This window comes from Euprymna scolopes, chromosome 2 (assembly GCF_053919585.1).
Source record: "Euprymna scolopes isolate OS-2025 chromosome 2, ASM5391958v1, whole genome shotgun sequence".
NCBI lineage: Eukaryota > Metazoa > Mollusca > Cephalopoda > Sepiida > Sepiolidae > Euprymna > Euprymna scolopes.
The window spans coordinates 129,791,581-129,810,580 of NC_136483.1; the positions used below are offsets into that span (position 1 = coordinate 129,791,581).

General features: G+C 34.1%; 1 protein-coding gene across 1 annotated transcript in view; it reads left to right on the forward strand.

The window, feature by feature from the left end:
- The window catches only part of LOC145296070 (RING finger and SPRY domain-containing protein 1-like), a 181,030-nt gene extending 163,790 nt beyond the window's left edge, over window positions 1–17,240 (forward strand). Inside the window, exons 12-15 of the mRNA XM_080142191.1 lie at window positions 4,141–4,243; window positions 12,883–13,038; window positions 13,590–13,694; window positions 16,436–17,240. Of these exons, the coding sequence (XP_079998317.1) occupies window positions 4,141–4,243; window positions 12,883–13,038; window positions 13,590–13,694; window positions 16,436–16,550 (479 nt within the window). The 3' untranslated portion in view covers window positions 16,551–17,240. The remainder of the gene's footprint in view (window positions 1–4,140; window positions 4,244–12,882; window positions 13,039–13,589; window positions 13,695–16,435) is intronic.
- The last annotated feature ends 1,760 nt before the right edge of the window (window positions 17,241–19,000 follow it).

Below are 19,000 nucleotides of genomic sequence, written 5' to 3' on the forward strand. Positions count from 1 at the left end.
TATTGTTAGTTTTTGAAGTAATTTTTAGCTCCTTACATCAAGTAGCTTCATACCTTGTTTGGAGTGATTTCCATAAAAAGAAAAAAATCAAACATTTATTGAGCTCTTTATAACTACTGTGCTTAAATAACAATAATCTAAAATTATAAAAAAAAGAATTTCAACTGGGAATGCCATTTCATGGATGTATGTGCTATCATTTAGTGATTTTCGGATTTTGCATAATAACTTATGTTTTTTTTTTTTGATTTTCTATGTTTATTTAAAGATATTACTCATGCAAACATGCAATGTCATTAACAAAAGAACCACAATACATAATATGTCAACATGTTTTGCATGTTGCAAAGAAAAAAAACCCAAAAACGGTGGATTGTTGCAACACATTTCTGCAGCATGTATTGCCGTCAAGCAGTTTAATTCATTTAATTAAGTTTCTGGGAAACTTAAAATCCTGCTCGTCAAAATCTGTATCAGAATCGTGACAGTAGTGGCTGGTCTATACATGCAAAAGTGGACATGGCATAAACAAGTCAAGCTATGTAATTAGTCCTCTTCTTTATGCTTCCCCAACTGTTTTGTCCACCTCAATCAAATGAGTTAGACTTGTTCAAATGGACTTTTATTAGTTTTGTCTCTACAAGGACTTTATCATGATCTTTATATTATTTTTTTTACTTTTGAAAATCTATGCTTTAGAGATTTTGAAAAAAGAAAATTATTTTTTATTAGAATGACTAAAGATTAAACACAAAATTTATGAATTTAATTTTTTTTATTTTAGTTTTTAATTTTAGTCTTTCTTTTTATTACTTTTGTCATGTAGAAGTCAAGACAGTCTCTCTCATGACCACTTCCAACTCTGACAACTGTACCCAGTTGGTTTAGTAAGATGACTATTGCTAAACCATTTTTATTTGTAGAAGGCATATAATGTATGTTTCTTTGTTTCTCCTGAACACTAGTGTAACATACCTATCATGATTCTTCTTGACCTTCCAACAAATATCTTTTGTAAGAAATCTGTGCTGTAGTGATAGTCGCAGCAGTAATCATTATTATGATGGACATTGATGGTAGCAGCCTTAGCATAGACATTCCTCTTCTCTTACGTTTGAATTGATATGCATCTTTTTACAGAAAAAAAAACAAAAAAAAGCAATCCAAACAATCTTGTTCTGACATTTCCATTTGTAATTTTTTTTTCTTTTTTTCAGTATTCTTTATACTATTATTATATGATCAACAAAATTGCATGGTATAAGTCTTCCTCTCACCCACTCTCTGCAAGGGAATGAAGAAAAAATGTTACTTTCAGACAGACTCAAGAGAGTGCCTCTCTATTTTTATCTGCCACATCTCACTGTAGACTTCCTGTCCATTAACTTAATTCTTAACCTTAATTTTTGGTAGAAATTTCTTATTCTACATCATTTAATGCATCACACACACAATATTTTTAGATTCACCCAAAACAAGACATATTGCCACTGGATTACTGTGAATTAGAGATCATATTTACAGGGACCCTCTAAATAGGGCGTTGAACTGTGAGATGGTTGTTCACATTACATTTAAATTTCTGCATGTTAGTCTGAGAAGCAGGAAACAGTTTAGCAGTTTCATTATTCCAAACTTTAAATTGAGTGGCGATTACAGTGTCTCCTTGGGGACGATGGGTGCATGTTCACCATTGTTGTGACAGAGGATAGATACAGTTGTTTTTATCTATAACTATATAAGATATATTTCAATTAAAAAACTTTTACAAATTTTTATCTATGACTATATGATATATTTCAATTAAAAACTTTTACAAATTTTTATCTATAACTATATATATTTCAATTAAAAACTTTTACAAATTTTTATCTATAACTATATAAGATATATTTCAATTAAAAAAAACTTTTACAAATTTTTATCTATAACTATATATATTTCAATTAAAAAACTTTTACAAATTTTCATCTATAACTATATGATATATTTCAATTAAAAACTTTTACAAATTTTCATCTATAACTATATATATTTCAATTAAAAACTTTTACAAATTTTTATCTATAACTATATAAGATATATTTCAATTAAAAAAAACTTTTGCAAATTTACTAACAATTTTTTTTTTTTAATAAAATTTTAATGTTAGTACATTTATAATCAATAATAAAGCATTAATGTTAGTACATTTATCTACTTACATGATAACCTTATCAAAGAGTATCAAGTGATACAGCAATACAAAACATCTTTTTGATTACGATTCAACTTAGGAACATTAAAAACAAAAAAAACAATACATAATAATAGAAAAGACCATGTAATGGATTCAGTTTATTCACTATCATTGGCACAGTCACATATAGAGTATGTCTGTATGAACACCATTATTTTCAGGACGGAAATGATGTGTGTTGTCTATAATACTAAAACTCTGAGGGCCATGAATAGTTTATAGGTAGAATGGGAGAAAATTCGCTCAAGAGTTACCTCTCTTGATCTGAAAAAAACTGATGATGCAAATATTTTCTTGTTTGAATGTGAATTTTATTTTGATGTAATTTTTTTTTCTCAGTACTTGATTGATATTTTAAAAAACAATGTAACATTTCTCTTGGTTACTTGACAAAATAGATTTAAAAATTTTAAATTATAGACGAAAAAAAAAATAGATAAAAATGGTAATATAACGTTTCGATGCTAGAAGCAGGAGTATACAGGAATACTCTTTCATGACCGAACAATGTCATGTTGGGGTTAGTAGTTTACAAAGTTGTGCTTTGGTGATTTGTCTTTTTAATGTTACTTTTTTGGTGGAATAATAAAACTTTTAAACAATTTGAAAGCTACAAATGAACTCTTTCAAATTTTTATGGAGTCAGTAATTTAGAATTTTACAAAATTCAAATGAATTAAAAATATCTTTATGTAAAGTCAAAGATGAAAATCCACACCATTTTTTTTTTAATCTTTCTGAGAGATGTTTTGATTGAATCTATTTCAAATAATCTTTGTCCTCATCAACAGCTTTGTGTCTCCGCAAAATGCAATGACATATTTTTTGTCCATGTTTTTATCAGTGGTCTTATGAAATTTGTTAATACATCATGAATCTCAAGTCTGTGCATGATTTTTGTTGCATAGCATCAGGTTTGTGTGCACCCAGTGTGCAGCAGCTTTTATCATGGCTTCAATTGAATTATGGTCTAATTCAGTGAATCAAATTGAAAACAAAGCCCTATATACCAAAATCAAGTGCAATGTTTCTTGAGTAAAATGAATCCAGTGGTGGTGGTAATTTTTATTAGGGATTTTACAATAATGTTCGGGAGGTTAGTGTTTGTGTCAGCATTCATAAACAACAAAGACACCATCTTATTTTATTTCATATTTCATTTATAATGTGAAAATAAAAAATTATACAAATATAAAGAAGAGAACTAAAATGATAATATGGAGTTCAGGACTGAGAGCAGTACTGAGAGTCCTCATTCATTCTAGAACAATTCTGGATATGTCTGATAGCAGAATATAGAAAGATAGGAATTTTAATTAATACTAATGTTAGAGATGTGTGTATCTGTCAGTTTGAGTTATTTGGTCTAATAGATCTAGGAACATAAAATTTGATAGGTATATATATATATATATATATATATATATATATTTTTACACGGTGGTCACCACTTATCAAGGCCAGGAAGCCACTCAGGGATAAGGGTTATTGCAAGTACAGTATGTTAGTGTGGAGATTTGATGAAGTGTTTACTTAAGGGGGCGGGTCATTAGGAATTTGTTTATGTTGGACTTGAAGACATCCAAGTTGTAGTCAGGTGGGAAGCAGGCAGACAGAACAGAGTTCCACAGGCGTGCAGTTCTAAGAAAGAAGCTTTGTTCATGGAATCCACATTTTGATTTAGGCACAGATAAAGAGTGGGGGAAATTTTTCACAGTGGATTCAGCTAGACGGGTGTTTTTCGGATTCTACTAAAATTATAGATGATCTTTTCTCTTAAAAAAAGGGGGGGAGTGTTCACTGTTGTATGACATGAAACAGCATCTGATGATGAGGTCCCAATTTGGGAGTTTTGAGGTAATGTGAACCTTTAGTTGCATTTTTTTTTTTTTTTTTTGCAGGTGATGTACTTGGTTTGCTGTTAGACGTTGATAAGCAGCAATTGATTTTCTCATTGAATGGAAACTGCCTTCTCCCAAATAAAGAACTCTTCACGCATGCAAAGTAAGTCCAGTTTAGTTTTTCATTTCTTGGTCATATCTTCTGTTCAGGCCATTAGGGGATCTTGTTCGATCATCCGTTTGTCGGTTTCTAGCTGTAAGTGTAACTCAACTGAATAACCTACTTTATATTATTTTTTTAAATTTTTTACTGAAAGGCATTCTGGTGGAGTGGACAAAAATATAAATTTTCCTACTTCAAGGATTTTTTTTTCTTCCTGGGGACAGAAGAAATACTAAATTTTAATTCCAAGATGCTAATTTTTACCCTGTTGTGTTTCCTATTTATGCTTTCCCAATTGCAAAGCCGTTTTCTTAATGAATGCCCAACACTACAAATTTAAACCAAACATTTTTTAACCTTTCATCATTCTCTTTTTATTTTCGTCTTAAAATTAGTATTTTCCCATCTTCACTTTCCAAAACAGTTATATTCCAAACTGAACCTAAAGAAGAGAGAAAAGTAGCATTTACCAAATTATCGTGTGTGTGTGTAACAGAAGATAAGAAAAACATCAGTACCATCGGTTTTAAATCCAAACAATGGAGACTTATATTTGGTTGCTTATGTCAGACTCTCTTTAGCCTCTGTTTATATCTGTCTTCCCCGGAAGTTGCATCTTGCGCACTGTGACATGGATTATTTTAATCCCCAATCTTTACATTTTTGCAATCTTTTTAATTTTTAATACTGGATTTCTAGCATAACCCCTGATTGTCCTCGCTTTATTTCTGATCTCAAAGAAGTTAAGAATTAAAATCTAAAAAATAAAAGGTGTAAAATTCCAAAAGCCAAAACAAATATAAAGAACTAAAAAGTTCAGAATTACCTCTCCTTCTGTCTAAAAAAAAAAAAAGAAAAGAAAATTGTGAATTCATATTGTCAGTTATGCATTTAAAAGTAATACGGTTAAAGATATGTTAAGTTTAGTATCAGAAATATAAAATTTTATTAATTTGAAGAAAGTAGTAATCAAATATATTAAAGGGTATATAAGGAGAATGTTGTAGTTGGCTTGACATATCATGCGTTGTGTGAAACGAGTTGTGTTTGAAGGCTATGACAATGTAGTCTTGTAGAAAAACACTGTTGGGTACAAGAGAAGGTAGGTAAAGGGTATGATGACAATATTGAAATATTTCAATAATTTTCTATTATAAAATATTTATTTACGAAAATAATGTGTCGCACCAGAATGTTAATGTTCTCAAATTTTCGAGGTATACCTCATCTTCAGGAGGAAGAAAAGAAAATGAATATGTGCAATCACTCACAGGTGTGTCTACACCAGAAGTTGCAAATAGCAGTTTCGCTGTCAAAACGTTCGCATGCTTGTAAGTGATTTCTGAAATGTGGATTGGCATTTGTGTTATTGTTAAATATTATTACAACATATGTTAGTAATAATTTTATAAGTATGCGTTATATTTGTAATTTTTTTGCTTATAATCAATTCCTTTGTAATAGTAATCTTCTATACTCCTATAAATTCGTTTTTCTTTTGTGTGTATTGATATTCATATTAAAAACCCTGTTTTCTATTTATTTAAAAAGAAAATACAATTTTCTTATATATGGTTCGTGGAATTGCATTCACTAGCAAATGATCTAGCTAATTTGCATATTCTTTTAAACATTCATTTAAAAAAAATCTTCTGAACGCTATTAAAAGTTAAATTCTTCACTAGTTTGCAGTTTGGAGACGGAAGTGTCTTTGAGATAAGTGATTCCTATACTAATTCGCACTTTTTATTTTTAGATTCAAATATTAATAACTACATTTTATTTCAGTATTTAATTTATGTATTTCTGTTGTATTAAATGCTAGCTTTTTTTTTCTCGTCCATAAATGTTTATCTACCGAGTTGATCTTAAATATTGTATAATCAATCCATTATATTATCATTTTCAGTCCCCCACCTCTAATTTCTGGCTTCCATCTTATCTCGCAATCACTTATAACGTCACCAACAAACTTCGGAAGAAACCCCCCCACCCCCCACATCTGCTTTTCTTTTATATCGTAAGTTTCTTAAAACGTGACTAGTTAAAGTTCAGAATAAAATCACACTTTTCTTTTAACGGTTAATTTAAAAAAAAAAAAAAAAAAAAATCTTCTGAACGCTATTAAAAGTTAAATTCTTCACTAGTTTGCAGTTTGGAGACGGAAGTGTCTTTGAGATAAGTGATTCCTATACTAATTCGCACTTTTTATTTTTAGATTCAAATATTAATAACTACATTTTATTTCAGTATTTAATTTATGTATTTCTGTTGTATTAAATGCTAGCTTTTTTTCTCGTCCATAAATGTTTATTTATCTACCGAGTTGATTGCAAAAATAGATTACCTAATTGTACTCATTTTTAGTTCGTGAGAGGGGAATCTATCACCATACTTTCCCTTAAACACGTCTGTTGGACTTTTGTTAAGTACAATACTTAATAATTTTTTTTTGTTTTTTTTTTTAATGGAGAGTAGAAAACGCATTGTGGATGTGTTATCGGCAGCTCCTGTTACTCTCGCTTCTTCTTATTTGTCCCTCAGTCCTCATTTTTTAATGAGTGATTTTTCTGACAAAGGGAGAAGAAAAAGCTGTTTTCTAGGTTGGCATAATTTTGCGCGAACAGTTGGCAGAGTTGGTGGAAATTTTCTGTTTCTATGTCTATCCTTGTAGCCATGTCACTAGTAAGGGTGCTGGAGGTAAACGTTTTGTCTGGGCTGACGTTATCCGCCTGATAGTCAGGGACCCGAACCTTGGATTAACCACTAAGGAGGCTGTCCTATCAGCAGGTGCAAAGTACTGGGGCTGCTGTATTGCCATTTGGTGAATGGAATCTGGACCATGCAGTAGCTTCTGGTGGGGCCTCTCGATGCCATACTAGTGGGTAATTGTTACGGCTTTACCTTATCATTAGCTACAAAAAAAAAAAAAAATTTTCGTTTCTTTTTCTCTCTTAGTTTCCCCTCTCTGTCCTGCTCTAAGTAAATCTGACGACCTAGTCCACAAATTCCAAAATTTCATCATGACAAGTTTCAAGAAAAAATACACGATTAAACCCGGTTCTCCAAATTCCAACGTAGACCCCTACTACCATGTCTCCTTCTCCAACATCAGGGGTCTACGTTCTAACCTTCCAGAGGTTGAAACCCAATTACATGAGACTAAACCAGACCTTTTATTTTTAAGTGAAACTGGCATTGGACAGACTATTTCCCTAGAAGAGTTTGCAATTACAGGATACTCTAACTTAACTTCTAAATCTGACCCCCAAGATCGCCATGGTCATGGAATATGTGCCTATATTAAAGATAGCTTTCCATGTGGGAGGGACATCTCCAGGGAAGATCCTAACTTACCCTATATGTGCTTCCGGGTTGCTTTAGCTCACACTACTGCATTTATATTTACTCTCTATCGCCCCCACAACAGCGGAGTTTCTATCTTTCAAAGCATATCTGAGAAAATTGACCAAGTCCTATCTGCTTATCCTTCAGCTAACATTCACGTATGTGGTGACTTCAATGTTCACAACGTCGAATGGTTGACCCACTCAAACAAGACCGATGATGAGGGGAGGTTCTGTCATGATTTCTCCATTGCCTATGACCTCACTCAGATTGTTCAGGAACCCACCCGTGTACCCGACAATGACGGCCAGTATGCTAGCCTACTAGACCTTTTTCTCACAACTTGCCCTGAACTATGTTCAGTTTCTGTTCTGTCGCCTCTTGGATCTTCCGACCACTCTGTTGTATCAATTAAGATAAAAATGAAATGTAATAAGTCCCCAGACGTACCTCTCCATCGTACAGTATATCGATACACTAAGGCTGACTGGGATAGCTTCCGTACATTTATATCTGATCTACCTCTGCATTCCATGTTTAAAAAGGATGTGTCCTCTATAGTATTAGACCTGACTGAATGGTTAATTGTAGGTATTGACCATTTCATACCCTCTAAAAAGTTTCAGCAAAAACCTAACAGCCAGCCATGGTTCTCTCCAGAATGTGCTGCTGCCATTGCGCACAGAAATCACTTTTTCCACTGCTTCAAACGTAATAGATGTATGGAAACTAAAGCCGTTTTCAGGACTGCCAGCAACCATTGTAAGAAAGTAATAAGGAACGCAAGAGAGTTGTATGCTCAATCTGTTAAGTCCAAAGTAGCTGAGCAGCGGCTTGGTTCCCACCAGTTTTGGCAAATAGCAAACAGAATCCTGAACAGAAGCGTGCGCTCCATCCCAACTATTATCAATGGACCTGAGGTAAGCTCGTCAGCATCAGGCAAAGCCAAACTCTTTGTCAAGAACTTTGCAGCTAATTCTACCCTTTGCGATCAAGGCCGCCAACCCCCAATATTTCCTCCTGTATCAGAAAACACGCTATGTGATATACGTATATCTGTACGTGATGTTGCCAAGCTAATCAAAAACCTTGATTCCAGTAAAGCAACCGGCCCTGACGGTATTCCAATTATAGTACTCAAAAAACTTCAACCTGAACTAGCGCCCATACTTACAAAACTGTTTAAACGTTGTCTTAAGGAGAATAGTTTCCCATCTCCCTGGAAAATCTCATCAATATGCCCTGTATTTAAGAATTCAGGTGATCGCTCATCCCCCTCTCAGTACAGGCCAATAAGTCTCCTGTGCGTCATAAGTTGCTAGAATCTGTGTTAAATACAGAAGTAATCAACCATCTCAACAAAATCAACCATCTCAACAAAAATAACCTTCTTAGTGACACTCAATATGGTTTCCGTTCTGCTAGATCTACAGCAGATGTGCTTACAGTTATATCGCATAGGATTAGCAAATCTCTCGACTGTGGCAATCTTTCTAGGGCAATTGCTCTTGACATATCTAAAGCCTTTGATAGGGTATGGCATAAAGGTTTACTTCATAAGATCGCTAGTTATGGTATAGCTGGAAATGTCTTCTCAATTATTAAATCATTTCTTTCTGATAGGTTCATAAGAGTACTAGTTGGGGGGCAAAAATCAGAAGCTCACAGTATTAATGCCGGTGTCCCTCAGGGGTCCATCCTGGGCCCAACTCTTTTCCTGATCTACATTAATGATCTTCCAAATCACATCCTTACATCATTTGTAGACATTTATGCTGACGACACTACCATTTATGGTTGCACATCTAAGACAGTAAACAACCAAGTTCTCTCCGATTCTCTCTCCTCTGATCTTGAGCACGTAGTACAATGGGGTAAGAAGTGGCTGGTTACTTTTAATGCATCTAAAACCAAGCTTCTCTCTTTACATCATCAACATTCTAATCCACATTTGTCATCAATTGAAATGAATGGCTCTCGTCTTCAGGAGGCCTCAAGTTTTGACAAGCTTCTGGGCTTGACCATTACTCCTGATCTTAAATGGAACACGTACATCAAATCTGTTGCCAAGGCCGCTGGAAAAATGGTGGGATCTTTCTATCGATCCGGTAAATATCTCACTGCTGATGCTATTCTCTATCTATATAAGAGCCAGGTACGTCCAAAGATGGAATACTGTTGCCACATCTGGGCAGGAGCTGCTAGAAAGGACTTGTCCTGCCTTGATAGAGTTCAAAATAGTAGCCTCGTAGGAGATGTCCTTTTCTCTTCCTTGCAACCTCTATCTCACAGAAGAGATGTTGCGAGTTTGTCTCTGATGTATCGTTATTTTCATGGAAAGTGTTCGACTGAGCTTCAATCTATGATCCCCCCTCGCCAAACTTTCACAAGAAACACTCGTCTAGCTGTAAACACTATCAATAATTCCCCCCACTCTTTATCTGTGCCTAAACCTAAACGTAGATTCCATGAACAAAGCTTCTTTCTTAGAACTGCACGCCTGTGGAATTGTCTTCCGTTTTCCTGCTTTCCGGCTGACTACAATATGGTTGTGTTCAAGTCTAAAGTAAGTAAGTTCTTGATGAGCCGTTCCATATAAATTATCAAATTTACCAAATTTTCATTACTAATGATTACTATATTGTCCAATTGCTACTGTACACTCTTTAACCCTTATCCTTGAGTGGCCTCTTGGCCTTGATAATGTGGTGATGCCTATGTAAAAAAAAAAAAAAAAAAAAAAAAATTTAATTAATTCCCTATTAGTTGCTTCGGTTTTCTAATGGGATGATCACCTTTAGTTAACTATTACGTGTAATTATATTCACGCAGATATTCTACATGATTTATACTTGCATAATATTTATGTAAAAAGTTTATAATTAACATTAAAATTTTTTCCATATATACTTATGTATACGTATATATTTTTGTTTAACAAATTTTGCCTACTCCTAGAGCTTTTGGTCTACAGACATGAAACTTCATATATAAGGTATTTGAATCCATGCAAAACGTTATATTTGGGTTTTAGCCCGGAAAAATCGGTGCAAAAGTGTGAAAATTAAAAAAAAAAGAAAGAATTTTGCCAGGTGAAGGTCGAATGCCGGCATTACGAATGCATAACGTAGTAGCTATTGGTTCATGTTTTAATTTTTAGCCTTGCAGTAAACATGTTTTCATAGCCCATTCATTGACGACAGAGGCAAAATAAATCATGAGCTGAACTTTTGGTTTTGATTCTCGGTGGTGGCGCATGAGTCTTTTTTTTTTTTTATACTTTTTAAATCATTATTATATATTGCATCCAATCTATCTATCTTATATATATATATATATATATATATATATATATATATAAGTGAAAATGTCTGTCTGCCTTTTCTCTATGGTAGTTAAGAAAGACTATTATACAGAAAGACATTACTTTACATATTCACACTTTTTAATATATACATATGCATATATAACCTTATGAATAATACATAGGGCTCGAGCAAAGCCGGGCAGAACTGCTAGTTGTTAACATATTTTAGAATTTAGAGTGGGGAATCAGTTTTACATATTAATTTAATGTAAAAATGTCCCCTATTTCTAGGCCATTCTAATATTTTAGGTCAGAACACTTATCTATGAGAGATAAATTCTGTATATTTTTAAGGGAAAAGACTACTTTAGTAGGCATATATATCTGGTTTTATAGGGTTTTTTGTTTGGTGGAGAAAGGAGGATGATTCCCACTCGGACTTAGAGATTGAAATGATGAAGAGAGACTTTGGAACGGGGCTTGTCACTCGGACGTATGATTATTAGTGATAGTTAAGGAAAGTTTTTTAAAGGTGCTTACCACTCAAACCTAGGGTTAATGGTTTTTGTTTGTTTTTTTTTGTGCATTTTCACCCCAAACAAGGCACAGTAACACTTTGATGTAGGGGTCATAATTTGTAGGGGTACTATGTAGGGAGTTGAGCAGCAAGATGTCTGTTTATATTACACTCAGGTTTTTGTATGTCAATACAGTCACCCGGAAAGGAATTCCAAAGTCTAGCAGTCCTATGGGAAAAAGTATTAGAGTAGAAGTCTTCCTTACATGTATGGGTTTTCTATTGTGTAGGAGTGGGATTTTGCTGCTTGTCAGGTTTGTTGGGTGCATTTCCATCAAGGGGGAACAAGGGCTTGTAGTTCATTGGAGCATCCACCATTTAAACACTTGTAAAACAGGCAGAGGAATGTAACATTTCATCAATGGGACGGTGACTGAAGCTTAGCTGATAGTGCAGGACCTATTAGGTTGGCGACTCTCTTTGGAATTGTCTAAGAGGGAGAGACTAGTAGCAGATGCAGCAGCCCAAATGTGACAACAATTCTCGATACATGGACGAATGGTGGCCTTGTAAATGTACAGGATATTCTCAGGCGTAAATAACTTTCTAGCATGGTAGAGAGAGCCCACCTTCTTTGCAGCAGCCTTAGCAATGCCCTCAATTTATCTGTTCTAACTCATGTTCTCTGTGGTTTAATAAATTTTTAAAATGCCCCCCCATTTAAATTTGAGTTTTTTTTAATGATGAAATCAATATGCCATGAAATAATAGATATATTTTAAAAAGTTGTTGCATGCTTTTTCTTTTTGTTAAATCTGATTTTGGTAATGTTTAAATTATTCATGGTAACATTTGCTCATTGTATCAATTGTTTAAAAGTTCATTTGAATGTGAATTGTTTTCTGACAATTTAATTTTATAGAAGATACAGATGGTGAGTAAAATCTCTAATGCAGTAAAACCCTCTTTAGTAATGAGCTAATTATGGACCTTTTTTTTTTCTCTCAATTTTATTGATTTCGTATTTATTTAAATAAAAAAATTTCACATTCATATTTAAAATAGCATCAACAATAAATATAAATTCAAGATTAAAATTTCTAAAATATTTCCTTTTCTGTCTTTTGTAAGTTTTATACTGAAATGATGACACCATATTGTTTATTTTAAAGTTTTGTTATTGCTGTATGAAGTTTGAATCCTCTGAAGTTGGATATAAATAGGCAAAGTACACTGCAGACTCTTTTGGGAGCACCGTGATTGCAGCTGAAGTCACCACCAATGTTGCTTTGTGCACCTCATGAATAGAATATTTAAATCAAGTTTGAACCTTGTAGCTTCTCAGTCGAGAAAGTATCTACATAGAAGCATAAAGCTGCATAAATGTTTTCTATTTATATATCGTCTTTTGTGATGAATCCAATATGTACTGGCGATTTCATTTAAGAAATATTTTCTTTCCTGCAGATCTGGTTTCTTTGCGGCTGCCAGTTTCATGTCATATCAACAATGTTCATTCAATTTCGGTGCCAAGCCGTTCAGATTTCCTCCCCACAAGATAGCGTTTAAGAAATTCAATGATTATGGACACCTTTCATCAGACGAAAAGGTTATCTTGCCCAGGTATTTACACTTAGTATAACATCTCAGAAAGCATTTCATAATTAACATCTCAGAAAGCATTTCATACTTAACATCTCAGAAAGCATTTCATAATTAACATCTCAGAAAGCATTTCATAATTAACATCTCAGAAAGCATTTCATAATTAACATCTCAGACTCGGAAAAATTTGTGGCTATTTTTCAATGTCAAACTTGTAATTATTTGTTTTAAACTTTTCCATTGCTGGTGGTAATGATAAAAAATTTTTTTAAATTTTAAACTACTAGTAATATTAACATTTATAGATTACCACTTTGTAAGTGTATATTTTACGTTTGTGAAAATGTATATACGTATTACATGGGTTTTTACTGTAATCTGAAAATATAAAAAAAAAAAAAAAAGAACTCTATAGCTTAATATTTAAATGTTTTAAAGAATCAGAATCTGTAATTGAATTGGAATTTGGAAAAATGTTGGAACTGTCTCATCACTATTTCTTTTAAAAGAAACAGAATTAATGATTTAGCTGGTGAAAAGAATCTGTTTTTTTTTGGTTTTTTTTACAGACATATGAAGATGGCCCTTTTACAGAAGGAATCTCTACCAGAGGGATCATGTACATTATGCTGTGATAAACAAGCCAGTATGGTCCTGTGGCCATGTGAACATAGGTAAAACTCTCTCATCCTCTTTTCTCTTCTCTCTTCTTCTCCTCTCCCATCTCCTTCCTCTCTGTTCCTTGATTGCAATTTTATGATCATTAAACTGCAGGCAAGACTTTAATTCTGTTCATCTGTTTTGTCTGTCGGAACGATGAGGACTATCCTGGAAGGTGGGGTTGAGAGGTCATTATCGGTGAGTTATGACTGATAAGCACCAATTTTCGCTTGAAATGTTCTGCTGCAGTAAGAATGGTGGAAGATGTAAAGGGTTTCAAAGCATTGTTCTTCCTGTTTTGCTTGTGCTTCTCTGCAGCAGTTTTTATGTGACTTTCCTATTATGAACAACGGCCCACCTCTTGCTGAAGCTGTCTGCTCCCATTATGATGGATCAATGTTGAAAGCTTTCAGTAATGCTTTAAATTGTCTAAATCGTTTTCTCTGGCCAATATGGAGCTCTCTTCTTGGCAGTTTGTAATCTCGCATGTGACCTGTATTACCAGCCCAGCGAAGTTGGATTTTCAGTAGGGATTCTTGGGAGTTGGCACAAGTGAAAACTTCTGTGTCGGATATCCTTTCCTGCCAGCCTACGTCAAGCAGTTTCCTCAGTCTGGCGGTGATAAAGTTATTTAGCTTTCTTGTGTGCCATTAATAGATTTACGATTCACATCCCTAGAGTAAGATGATGAGTATGACAGTTTTATAGACTTTCATTTTTTTTCGTGGAAGTGATACATTTTCTGTTCTATACATTGTTGTAGAGTCTGCCAAAGGTAGCACTTACTTTGGCGATTCTGGAATTGATTTAATTGTGGGAGAGCGTACTGCCAAGTTAGGTGAACTTGTCAACCACATTGAGTCTTTGCTTTTTGATGGAAATGTTGGGTTCTGCATATGGTTTTCCTTGAGCAGGTTGATGCATCACTTTGGTGTTCTTGGTACTGATTGTGAGACCGAAGTTGTTACAGGCCTCCGAAAATATATCTACACTGTGTTACATGTCTGTCTTAAATGTACTGTAAAGGGCACAGTCATCAGCAAAAAAAAGTCATATCTGTTGCAACCCTGGATTTTGCTTGTAACCTTCTGAGCTTGAAAACTGACCCATTAAATCTGTACCTAATTCCAATGCTCATATCGATGTCTATGAAGACATCCATCAGCATTGCAAAGAACATGAGGCTGATCAGGATGGAAGCCAAAACACACCCCTGTTTCACTCCATTTTTGACTTTAAAAGGGTCAGATGTCACCCCACTATCTTGTACTTTGGTCAGCATAGCATCATGAAACTGGCGTATAATGGTAATGAATTTTCTAGAACACCCATACTTTGCCATTATTCTCTGCTTACATTATCAAAGGCTTTGGTCAGATCAACATAAGTGGAATATAGATCCACGTTTTTTTCATGGCACTTTTCTGTGAGCTGCCTGGCAACAAACATATCAGTAGTACCACGATCCTTGCAGTAAGCTGGGATAGTGTGAGCCTGGTACTTTCCCAGTGGACAACATGCGGATTGCTTTTTCAGTCTTTTTGAGAATTGGAAATTCATCCATTTCCTCATTTGTTTGGGGGAAGCGGTCAATTGTCTAATTATCGATGGTAGTTTAATACACTTTTAAAATGCTCTGCCTACCTTCCAAGAATTATATCTTTGTCGCTTGACACCATCATAAAACGTCTTCAAATCATTTGCATCTGCATAGATTTGAATTTCTTCTGATTAAGCCAGGAATTCTGCATCTGTCTAAGATCCAACTGAACATTGCTATGCAAACTTTTCCATGTGTCCTTCTTTGGTTTGGAGGATAAATCTTCAATATGAACTTTGTATACAGAATGCTTCTCCTCTAATAACTGGGTAATCTTCGGGTAGTTCTCATCAAACCACGACCATGGTAAGCTAGCCAGGACGTAGTGGACACCTTTGGGGTACCTTTTCTAAGCCATTCCCCATGCCACATGGATGAACAGTGCTCTCCTAAAGAGGGCTGCTTAGATATTAGATGGCTGCCGAATTCCATTTCCACGCCAGTAAGTGAAGAACGACCCTATGGCCTGAGCCGCCTGTGTATAGGTTTGCGGCTATGACTTCCAGTGTGCCCACACCTATCACTTTGTTGCTCACTCAATACCACTGGACTTGAAGGAGATGAGGAATGATAGATGACACGCAGTAGGAGTTTGCTTAAAATGAAGCTGGTTTCCGCAGAGCCAGTCTCACTCTCTCGTCCCAACCACTTAATTTACTTATTTAAGGCATCATCATCTTAATATCCCTTTTACGTGCTGGCATGCATTGGACAGATTTTAGAAATTAATGATGATATATACCTTTGTAAAGATGTTTCCCTTCGACATAAACAACCTGATTAATCCAATGAGTGGTAAAATCACACTCCTTAACTCTAGATACCAGAAAACCTCCTACTCTCCTAGTTTCTTCCCTGAAACTGCTAGAATTTGGAATTCCCTCCCTGTTTTCTGTTTCCCTGACTGTACTAACATGTTAAAATTTAAATGTACTATGAACAGATATCTCGCTTCTCAACTTCCTATATAGTGTCCCTGCAGACATTGTCCCAAATAGTAGCCTCTTACGTTCAAGTGACAATATGCCTTGTTTTGGTTGAATACAAGTATTAAAAATAAAAATATATGTTTATATGTACAAAATTACGAAAATTAAGTCAATAGATCATTTTTTTTTCTATAAAAGGTCACTAATTTATTTTAATCTCTTACAGGGGATTCTGTGAGACTTGTGCACTCCAACTTGAACGATGTCCAATGTGTCGGGTACCAATCCAGGAACGTAGTGCTGACCCCGAGGAAAACACAGATCGAACTATAACATCCTGATCTCTATCCATGTTACATGAATCCCTTAAAAAAAAAAAATTAAAATTAAATCCTCTGTGGGTTCTTTCACCGGTTGCCTCTCGACTCTACTAAGCCAGACAGAGAGAAACTTCAATCTCCCCGATTCCAATTAAACAGTTTTTTGGATTATGGAGTAAAAAAAAAAAAAAAAAAAAAAATGGTGATATTAATCACTAATACAAAAATTGCACCAACCAACAGCCTCCTATACTACCGTCACCACTACCACGTGTTGCCTGTTCATACCAGTAATCCAGTGTGGTTTGGGTCATATGCAAGTAATTTCTTTAAATAACAATAAAAGGTGGTGATAAAAAAACTCATTTTTAAAAGAAAATTTTTTTAAAGACGTATAAAAATTTATCGGAACGGTACCATTGCTGATGAAATTGCTCTGTACCTTACCAACAATTAAAACATTTAAAACAAACAACATTGCTGCTGTGTTTGTTTCCAGCGCTGGCGTCAAAAATCTGAGCCAGGTTATCTTTTTTTGTATAAAATGAAAAAATTGCAAAAAATTTTTTTGTCAAATTTTTTACCGTTTTTTTTTATTGTTAAAAGTTGAATGAGAAACAAATGAAAAGAAAAAATGGTTAGTTCTATATTTTCTTTGAAATATAATTTGCGTATAATTTTTATTGAGATATAAATAATAGATTTACTTTCTTCCTTTTTTTTTTTTTTTTTTTGCTTTAAGGAAAATCTATATAACCTTAACATCTAATGCATCTCTCCCCTTTCTCTATAATCTTTTAGCCCTAACTGATGCATTTTTAGCACGCTACACACATGATGCTTCCCTATTGCATATACTCATACTCTTTCTTTTTCTCTTATGTCTCTCTTGCCTGCTCTCTCTCTCTCTCTCTCTCTCTCTCTCTCTCTCTCTCTCTCTCTCTCTGCCATCTCTCGTTTACTTACTCCTCTCCAATAAAATAAATGGAAAAGTGAGCAAGGTTTTGATAAGGTTTTTGTTATTAAAACAAACAAAATATTCAGGTGCTGATTTGTCTTTGATGTGATTTTGTAGTTTGTCCATTTTTCCATTTATTTTTTTTCTATGCAATTATATATTTTTATACATGGTTCTTCATTGTGACTAGACACAGTGTTTCCAGCTGAAATTCTAAACCTGAATGTTTAGGCATTAGTTAACACATTTAATTATGCTATTATATTGCCATGAAAGTAAGGGTATTGTTTTATATTTGTCTACATTACTGACGGGCTGGAAAGCTCAATTCTTATATATGTTTCTATGATTACAGATATTAGAAGCTGTACACATAAACATTAAAAAGTTAGAAATTGATAAAATTAATTTTCATAACAGTGAAAATACTCTAAAATGTTTTTAATACTAATATTCTATTAATACTGAAACCAATCCCACAATTCTTTCCAAAATCATCACTAATCATTTAAAAATACATGTTTCAACCCACTGAAGATTGCTCCAGAAGGAACCAAAAGTATTAGGGTACACAAAAAGTATGGCAAATTCCTCTGCAAGTTCCAGCCTGAAACTCAGAAAATTAATCAGGCATCTAGAAAGAATCAAGGAAAAAATATTGACATCTATAATCATCTATAACATAATTAACGTAATATATATGTGAGGTTCATTCTAAAAGTGAGGCCTTTTCTTTTATTTTTAACTAAAATGTTGAAGAGCTACGAAGACATAAGCAATCATTTGTACTCCAGAATTTATTTTTCTACATGGTTAACACCATTCTCAATGCATTTTTGACGGCCTCTTAATACCTCGGTCATAAAAATCCGGAACATACTTTGTCACTCACATCTTTGGCCCCACTCTGAAATCTACAAACTCCTTTAATGTGTTGACATCGACTTTTTAAATGTTCAGCAGGCGCCGGTGAATGTTGATCAGTTCAATTTTTTCTGCATGGAGAAATTCAATGATGCATCTCTGCTTCTGACGCATATCACTGACAGGGATTTCTTTCTTAGTGTCTCACATCGACAATATCTGCAACAGAGGTAAACTTTCAGGTTATAAATGCATGTTCAGTCATCATAATGATGCAATTTGCAATTCTCTCTCTCCCATTTGGGCAGAATAAAAAAAAAATAGGGAGCATTACTTTTTTGAATGTCCCTCGTGTGTGTGTGTGTGTGTGTGTGTGTGTGTGTGTGTGTGTGTGTATGTATATATATATATATATATATATATATATACACACACACACACACACACAGAGTTATTTTGCAGTTTTTCAGATGCAAGCATTTACAGTAAAAAGCGTATACAGTAAAAAATTTAAAAAAAAAAGTTTTATTTGTTTTATGCTATCTTGTTTTAGCTTTTTTTGGGGGTGAAATAAAGCATGATGGCCTGCATGCTTATTAAACTTAGCTCTTGATTTTTTTCTAGCAGGGTTTCTTAAAAAATGAAATTT